This window comes from Octopus bimaculoides, chromosome 1, assembly GCF_001194135.2.
Source record: "Octopus bimaculoides isolate UCB-OBI-ISO-001 chromosome 1, ASM119413v2, whole genome shotgun sequence".
Classification (NCBI taxonomy): Eukaryota; Metazoa; Mollusca; class Cephalopoda; order Octopoda; family Octopodidae; genus Octopus; species Octopus bimaculoides.
The window spans coordinates 128,669,903-128,679,786 of NC_068981.1; the positions used below are offsets into that span (position 1 = coordinate 128,669,903).

The following is a 9,884-nucleotide window of genomic DNA, read 5'->3' on the forward strand; positions in this document are numbered from 1 at the left end:
GGAAACAAAAGCAGTAGGGGGACATTTATGTAGTTATACTCAGTACAAAGGAGATAGAAAACTAAACGTAGATTGATTGATGGAAATGGGAAAGGGACAACGCACGATTATGGTGTACTATTTATCAAACAACGGACAGCGGGAGACCTATAGTGTCTAGCCCCAACTCCTCAACTTCAACCATTTGAACCTTAGCGTACCCTTAATTCCTAACACCAACTTCCATCACTATAAATGTGTTCAGTAAACATAAACACACAGTATTAGGGCGGGGTTTCAGAACCCGGAAGTGACGAAATATCCATACTATGGTTACCGCGGTTACATTTCCGATGCAACTTTAGTTTGAACATGGCGGTCTTTGAAATCTTTTCTCATGCTGAATTACGCCGATATCGAAGTCACATTTTCTCCAAAGCTACAGCTCTACAGGTTTTCATTACTCTTTCAACATACATACTACCTTTTGTAGTAATTTACCTAAACAATGGTAAGCTTTTGTCGCCAAATCATCGAGTTTATTAACTTTCAATATATAACAACGTTTATGATTGCGTCTGCTACTCAATTTTGTCTATTGTACTTCTCATTGACAACGATACTATTTCCTGCTCACTTTCTCTCTCCTATAAATTTCGAGTATTAAGATTGATTAAAAAATAAATTATCATTTCTTGTAAAAAATGAATACTTCCGAGTTAATTTTTTTCATGGCAAACTAGTTGCTATACCAAGTTGAAACTTTAGTACTATACTTACCTACGGATTACTTCTTAACACACCCGCTAAAAACAGGTGTCCCAAACATCATAAAACAAACAGAAACTTTGCGCACGGCCGTATTTTTAGTGCATGTACAAAATATTTCAATATAAGTATGGCTTTCCAGCCTTGACTAGCCTGTTACTTAGTTCCTCACCCTAAACTTTTACTTAACTCTAACCGATCCCCTACGTCATAAATTTTACTGGCTATTAACCTTATATATAAAAAACGGAAATGAATAGGACCGTCAGTTTAGTGTTTCGAAAATTTTCTGTAATTTATTTCATGATAAACTAAGGAGAGAGTTCTACACTATCACTTGATTTACTAGAAATAGCCACTAAATCTTCCACCTATCACACCAAGCAGATCTCCAGGGTCAAAAACATAGATCAAGACTCTTTTGAACAATTCAGCATATCTAATTACAATCTTGTTAGGCATCATAATAAGCGATTCAGTATCGTGCAAGTGTGGAACTCTCAAGGTAAACATTTAATGCCCATGTTCCATGCTGGCATGGAATGGATAGTTTCACAGAACCCAATGAGCCCGAGAATTATATCATGTTCCAGTGTCTGCTTAGGCATAGTTTCTATGGCTGGATGCCCTTCCTAATGCCAACCACTTTACAGTGTGTACTGGGTGCTTTCTTTCATACCACCAACACTAGTGAATTGACCATGCAACTTAAAGACTACAAACCCTGAGGAGATGAGAAATAAAGAGGGGTAAAAATGAGAGAAAAGTGTCAGAATAGAACAGGTTTATTGCTGTAGAGCCGCTACATGGCTGGTTTATTTCAGAATTTGGTTTGAAGTTGTCAGAAGTGCTAGATAAGCCCTGACAGAGCTACTTCAGTGAAGTTTGATTGCAATTATGGGAAGAAACTCAGTAAGTGTTAGTTCTTGTGCTGCTGCTGCTATATTATCATGTATAAGTTATGCCCTATATATTTGATAATTAATAGTTGCACAGATTGATTTACTTTACCAGAAGACACTCAAAATGTTTCAAGTATTTGCTCAACCACTCTGTTTCTTTCTCCCCCTCCCCCCTTTATTATTGTCCCACAACTGCCCAAACTTATTGTCATCATCAAATCAAGCTTCCTCGGATTTGCATGACCCTGATCATCCATCTCTATTTTCCATAGTATGTGATAGTTCCACTTTGTGACATCCTGTGTTATCTGTTCACTAATCAATGTATGCCTTCACATGGCAACTGTTCTGAGGTGTCCAAAACAAAGTGTCACTAACCAACTCCACTTCTTCAGCAGTGTCTAGCAAAGCAGATCCTTCTTTCTCTAATGATGTCTGATACATCTGGCAGCTTATTATATGATCTTTTTCTGCTTGGGTAGTCCTTCAAAGACACATTCAAAATGATACAAAGCATGCATAGTTTCATGCTTTTTGGTTAGTGTCTAACTGAAAGAACCATTAAGTAATACAGTTTAAAGTAATGTGCAGATGTTCCTTTTCAGATTGTCTGAGAGCTTAGATTTCCATTTTTGTGCTGAGACTTTTTAGTGCTGTCCAAGCTCTTCTAATACATAGCTTAACATCTGCTTCTGTAGATATTATGCTGTTTCTTCTTTTTAAATCACAATAATCACATCAAATTATCATAGGCACCAAAAAATACATAGGACACTTAATTTGTTTAAAGACAGTACCTTCGTTAAACGAGCTATTTTGAGCATTTATTTTGTTTTTATTCTGTATTTATCTCAGGTCTTTGGATTGGTGAAGCTCGTTTCAGAGATCAACCCAAAATTGTGTTCAAAAAGGAACTGCTATTTCTTTTATATACTACTGGTAGCACTCAGTCATATGTCACATACAGTACTTTTGAAAATTACAACAAATTACAACAAGATTCCCTAAGGATTCCACTGATAAAAGTAAGACAACTCATATTGATGAAAACTAAAATCATTCACATCGCATTTCTGTTATTATGGTACCTAAATTTTTTTTTTACCATTCTTCTTCACTCCTGGGCTTTCAATCATCCCAGTATAGAAGTTGTCACTTCCATTCTCATTGCACTTGGTAAACCTGGTAGCACCCATCCCCTCCTCAAGAAAGGGGTGTCATTGGCCCTCAAGGAGTTCATCACTTTTGACAGGTTTTGTTTTTATTCTGCTAAAGATCCACACTTCCTCCTTATTGGGCAGGCCTAGTAAGAGTCCAGTTTAGTCACCAACTACTTGTCTTGGAGCAAGTGATACTGGATTACATGGTTACCAGCAGCAGGTTTCCCTCAGCCTATGATACAATTGGTCCTGATATATTTATGAATGGAGGAGTAGATATATTTAACTTCTATTATTTTACTTTGTTTTGTTGTTTTTATTTTGCTGCAGTATTTTTAAAGTGCTATAGTACAGAGTGAGTCAGAAGCCACACACCAAAACATTTGATGTTTTATTTATTTTATGTTATTATTATTATTATTTTATGTTTGACTTTTGCTTTGCATTTGTACAAGTTGGATCCAAGTCTCATATTATTATTATTATTATTCATTTAGTTTATCATGTACAAGTAGGTGTGTAGTCATCATTATTTTATTTATTTTATTCAATTTTAGAAAAAATAGAAGCATGCCTTTTGATAATTCTGGAATGTATTGAACGTATTTTGTGCATGACTTTTGGCCCATGTTGTACATTAATCCAGCTTTTCCCATTATAATCATCATCATTGCTTTACTATTTGTTTCTCTATACTGACAAAGCAGAGATGTATCTACACATCAGAATATTTCCAACCATTATAAAATAAATGTTCTCAATAGTACTCAGCCATTTTTACCTATGGACCCCTTTTATCTATATTTTACTTGGGTGGGCCCTCATAGCCATGCAATATTTTAAAAATCCTATTATATTTTTATATTTATATATTATTAGGCATTGTACAAAAAAAAATGGTTGAAATATTTCATGTACTGTAAAAGTATAACCAATTTATTGCACATAATTTTTAACAATGAAATCTTGTATGGACCCCTAAGGGTCATATGGAATCCAGTTGCAAACCACTGGTTTAAAACCTTGATTCAGCAGATACGATCAACTTTGTGTATCTTTCTTCCTTTCAGAGTTAATAAAATAAAATACCAGTCCAAGGCAGTGGATTGGGAAAATTCATAACATGTTGGACAAGATGCCTTACAAGTAACTGTTTCAGCTCTTTGCATTCTGAGTTCTTGGTTAATAGGTCTAACCTGTTACCCAGTTTAACACCGGCACCTGGTCCTTGGGAACCAAAGGTAGGGTTCACTCTACTAAACGCAACCAAGTATTTAAACCAGACCTCTTGATTTAAGGATAAATTCCTCTTTTTCTCTCACCATTCTTAAATTGCCTGTCTTGCCTTAAACTAAGTGATAAAAAAGGCACTCCAGCCATGACCATGCCATCATTTTGTCTATCTAGAAATACATGTATTCCAGTGTATTCTTCCTTTTACAAGACAAGGATTAATTAGAGGGAATTTGGCTATTTGTGGCCGGTTGAGAGATTATATATTGGCTTCTCCATCTAGTTTGAAAGTTAGTATGTTGGTTATGGTTTAGAAATAGCAATAGTGGTGATGCCAGCAACAGCTGAACTTTTTAAAGTTTAGTAAACAAAAAGGGGTAGAATAGTCCAGAGCTCTGAAACAGGAAGCTCAAACTGTCCAACATATTTGTAGCTATGTTGAGGATATGAAACTCCAAAATAGGATGCTATAGAAAATTCAAAATACTGTGTACAAAAATTGTAAAAATTATAACTAAGAATTGTAAAGATTCTAATTCTTGAACAAAAGAGGTGAACTAAATTTTATACATTATTTACATTTGACGAATATTTGTCCTTATCTTGTTTGTTGTTAAGACGTTTTGGCTGATATACCCTCCATCAGGTGTTTTGGGGAAATTTCAAACCTAAGTTCTCATACCTAAGGTATTTTTTGATGTTATTATTATTATTCAGCTCACTGCTTGGAATTGAACTTGGAATCTTGGGGTTAGTAGCCCGCGCTCTTAACCACTATGCCATGTGCCCATCGGCAATTATGGAGTGAATTTCAGGGCTTATAAATCTATTATTTTCCTATCCTTCCTTAATACCGGTTCCCATATGCTACTCATATCTGCACTCGGTCTGCTTAGGAGGTTGTTGTGTCCTAGCATATATGCTGCTTCTTTTAGTTTTCATATTTTACAATGGTGTTCTCTGTCTATTATTTTAACTTCATTCCACAGGGGGAGGTGGTCTCCATTTTTCCATATATGATCAGCTATACTCGATTTATCAATATCTCCTCATGTCACAGCTTTGTGATGTTTGTCTACCCTTATTTTGAGAGGTGGGGGTATGTTTCGCCTTTGTATATCCTACCAAAGACTGCGTGTACTCCATCCTATGCAGCTGTGGTAGGTTATACATAGGTGAAATATGCTGCCCCCTCAAAATAAGGCTAGACAAACATCACAAAGCTGTGACATGAGGAGATATTGATAAATCAGATATAGCTGATCATGTATAGAAAAACGGAGACCACCTCCCCCTGTGGGATGAAGTTAAAATAATAGATAGAGAACACCACAAGAAAATACAAAAACTAAAAGAAGCAGCACATATGCTAGGACACAACAACCTCCTAAGCAGACCAAATGCAGATATGAGTAGCATATGGGAATCAGTATTAAGGAAGGATAGGAAAATATTAGATTTATAAGCCTTAAAATTCACTCCATAATTGCCCATGGGCATATGGTGTAGTGGTTAAGAGCGCGGGCTACTAACCCCAAGATTCCAAGTTCGATTCCAAGCAGTGACTTGAATAATAATAATAATAACATCAAAAAATACCTTAGGAATGAGAACCCAGGTTCAAAATTTCCCCAAGATACCTGATGAAGGCTGGAGTGTATATCAGCCTAAATGTTGTTAACAACAAACAAGATGAGGACAAATATCCATCACATATAGAACTGAACTAAATTTTGTTTGTATTTTTGTAGTTGTTTATTTGGATATTGTAAAGAGCTTATTTTTTTAAAAATCTTATTGTAAATATTGCAGTCAATCGAAGAAGACGTAAATGAGGATGAGAAATTGGATAACTTACAGCTTACCCTTGAAGTGCCACTGTATGATTCAGAAAATGTTGTTGCCATTGAAATGTTACTGTTTTTCCATTATGAATTGCATGTAAGTTCATTGTTAAACATTTCATATCATTGAAATTAGAAACAGTTTTAACTCTATTGATTCACACTCAACGGCCTCCATCAATTGATAACCTGTAACAGAAACAATAGGATAATGTATGTAAAATCTGTTTGTTATATGGACTACTCTTTGGAATTCAGCATGAGTGTATGACAAGTGAACAGTTTGTGTATCACACTTTTTAACATGTTAGAGACAGGGTTATAAGAAGATTTTGTGAGGTTGGTAAGTCTTCTTGAAATGGCATGGTTTCTACGGTGGCAAGAAATTCTCTGTTTTATCTCATTTAGCTGTAAGAAAGTAGGATAGTGTTAACCCATTAGCATTTAAACTAGCCATATCCAACTCTAATATTCAAACTGGCCAGATTTGGCTTTTCACACATACCCTACAATGTCATTTTAAAAATAAACAGTCACCTCATCAAAATCTCAAAGCTATGAGATAATACATGATTAATTCAAAACAATGTCAATAAATAAGCATTACATTTGAAAGAGTAATCTGAATCCTGAAGGGTTAAATGTATTTAGTTTTTTAGTAAGACTTGAAAACAATATTCAAGGCACTCGTGAAAGGTAATATTTATTATGAAGTATTTTTCTCTGTATTTCATTTTAGAAGAATTTTAGTACCTTACAATCTGTCTACAAATATATCATTTGCTTCAAACTCCCAATACACTAGCTATCAACAATCAGTTCAGTAGCTATCAGTGATTTATGTGCTTCCACCAACTAACCCAAGTATAGATTACCACTCTATTAGCTATCAACACTCAGCATGAATGTCAAGACACTAGCTTTCTGTAACAAACCCACTAAATACAAATCGCCAGCCTTTTACCTATGAACAGACTTTTTATTTTAAAATATTGACTGTGTTGCACACACTCAATTCAGTAGCGTACCAGTCTATCAACTAAAGTATTGATGGTTCATATCTTCACACTGGCAAAGACATGCAACCCTCCATGTGCTTATTTGTCAGTTGTAATGCCATGAAAACACTTTAATTCTCAAGTATTTTGTTGCCTTGCTGTCCTAAGTTCAAAATCATACTATGGACTTAATAAATAGCAATAGCAAGTTACTGTAGTAATCAATTTAGTAATGTTCCTAATGGGTTATATAACATGACATTTAAATTCCTTATTGTCTTTCTTTTTGCAGAAGCATGGTTCATTGTATATGAATTCTATGGCTTATATTCATCATTCATCTGTAATACCAGGTGCCAAAATAGATGTGTATGGTACATTGGAAACTGTGCAGAGAATACCTCTTCACTATAAAGGCAATGATATACGATTTAACGTAAGTTTAATGATGTAATTGTTCTCTTTTCTACTACAGATAAATCACCCACTTCTTTTAACATTTGTTTTATTTTGTTTACTACTGTACTGATGGCATGTAAAATGCACCCAGCACACTCTGTAGAATAGTTGGTGTTAGGAAGGGCATCCAACCATAGAAACCTTGCTACAACAGATAATTGGAATCTGGACAACTCCCCAACTGGCCAGCTCCTGTCAAACCATCCAACCCATTCCAACATGGAAAATAGATGCTAAATGATGCTGATGGTGATTGTAACTGCTATTTTCCCATTATGGAAAGCTGAAATGATATCCTCTTTTGGGGAGAGAAGTTACTGTTTCATTTGTTAAACATTGCTGAATCTGTATCTAAGAGAATGTTTGTTATATGGACCACTATTTGTAACCCAGCTTGAGTGTATAACAAGTGAACATTTGTGTATGACACCTTTTAACATGTTAGAGATAAGGTTATTGGAAGATTTGGGTGATTGGTAAGTCTGCTTGCAATGGCATGGTTATTTACTGACTACTTATGGGGATTGTTTCCAAGCACAGCAAGAAGAAAGCCATGCTCAACAAAATAGAGCAATAGCAATGTTCATGCATTTTCCCAATGCTTGCAACATTTTTCCTTTTGTGAACAACCACTGGAAAAAACAGAATATTTATACTTCAGAAATTGTGATACTCAGTATTAGAAAAAATGAGAAAAAGTGATGGTCTCAGATGAAATACCTCTATCATATGTCTTCTCAGTAAGAGTCAATCTGATGCTTAACAAAAATAGCAACAACTGTTAATGCAACTAAAACTCCATGACCTTTAAAAACATTATTACGCAGTTAAGTTTGGTAATTTATACCAATACTCATTGTTAGAGCTTTAATATTGGTTTCATATTTGTGACAGCATTAATTTGGACTGTTGTTTCTAGCAAAAGGTCCTGTCTCATCTACACTCACGCATTAAATCCACTTCAGAATCAAAACAACAAACATTGTGCTGTAATTTTTAACAAGTCAACACTGCCCTATTTATCATATATCTCAGGAGAATTTTCTTCAGTGAGGAATTTCCAAACATTCTGTGTCACTAATACCTTTTGGCTAGAAATTCACCTCCTGTAGACTGAATGTCCTTTCTTACAAAAAAGAAAACAAACACAATAAGCATGAGTTTGTTTTTTTGCTGGAATTTTTTTTTCTGCTTTCATAACAGAGTAAATTTCTCTGTGAATTTATCAGACTTTAAGCTTTTCCTTGGACAGCCTTTTGTTTCATTATTTTTGTCTTTTCCTTCTAAAAGCCATTTTGCTTCTTATTAATCATGTTGGCAGAGAGACAGACAAATGAGAGGAGTGACATTTATTTTACATTCCTGTGTCTTTCTGTAATTTCATTTCCATTTTAAGATATTTAATGAAATTTTTTTAAATGTTAATTCATATACATAACGCATAATATATTTATTGTACTTATATATACATATATAATACATATACTTGGAAATGGATGCGTGGCATTCGATCATATAATAATATAAATAATATATAAATATATGCATATATCCATACATATATGTACATACCTACATATATATGTATATATACATGCATATATGGGTACAGGACATCAAGAAAACGTTGAACACAATGAGAAACAAAAACATAGAAAACAAACTTTGTTTTTGTTTTCGTTTCTCATTGTGTTCAACGTAAATAGCACCATTTGAACATGATCGTTACCAGCGTCGCCTTACTAGCACTTGTGCCGGTGGCACGTGAAAAAACATTCAAGCGAGGTCGTTCCCAGTGCTGCTGGACTGGTTCCTGTGCAGGTGGCACGTAAAAATCACCATTTGAGCATGGCCGTTGCCAGTACCGCCTGACAGGCACGAGGGCCGGTGGCACGTAAAAGCACCCACTACACTCTCAGAGTGGTTGACGTTAGGAAGGGCATCCAGCTGTAGAAACTCTGCCAGATCAGATTGGAGCCTGGTGCAGCCTTCTGGTTCACCAGTCCTCAGTCAAATCGTCCAACCCATGCTAGCATGGAAAGCAGATGTTAAACGATGATGATGATGATGATATATATATATCCTAGGATCACTACCCTCAAACCAAATTAAATGAATGGTTTTTAAACATATATATATATATATATTTATGTATAGGCATAAGTGTATGTTTGTATGTACATGCATCTATATATATATATATATGGGCCAAGTTTAGAGAGCTCTTACCTCTGCTGGCGACAAAGGGACTCTCACTCAGCGTAAAAGGCAGACTGTATGATGCATGTGTACGAACAGCCATGCTACATGGCAGTGAAACATGGGCTGTGACTGCTGAGGACATGCGTAAGCTCGCAAGGAATGAAGCCAGTATGCTCCGCTGGATGTGTAATGTAAATGTGCATACCCGTCAGAGTATAAGTATCTTGAGAGAAAAGCTGAACATAAGAAGCATCAGTAGTGGTGTGCAAGAGAGACGATTGCGCTGGTTTGGACATGTGGTGAGAATGAATGAGGATAGCTGCGTGAAAAAGTGCCACT

The 9,884-nt window shown here is 35.5% G+C and overlaps 1 protein-coding gene across 1 annotated transcript in view; it reads left to right on the forward strand.

The window, feature by feature from the left end:
• The first annotated feature begins 327 nt into the window (after window positions 1-327).
• LOC106870825 (transmembrane protein 231) overlaps window positions 328-9,884 on the forward strand; it is a 28,681-nt gene continuing 19,124 nt past the window's right edge. Inside the window, exons 1-4 of the mRNA XM_014917048.2 lie at window positions 328-490; window positions 2,505-2,674; window positions 5,855-5,983; window positions 7,177-7,320. Of these exons, the coding sequence (XP_014772534.1) occupies window positions 352-490; window positions 2,505-2,674; window positions 5,855-5,983; window positions 7,177-7,320 (582 nt within the window). The 5' untranslated portion in view covers window positions 328-351. The remainder of the gene's footprint in view (window positions 491-2,504; window positions 2,675-5,854; window positions 5,984-7,176; window positions 7,321-9,884) is intronic.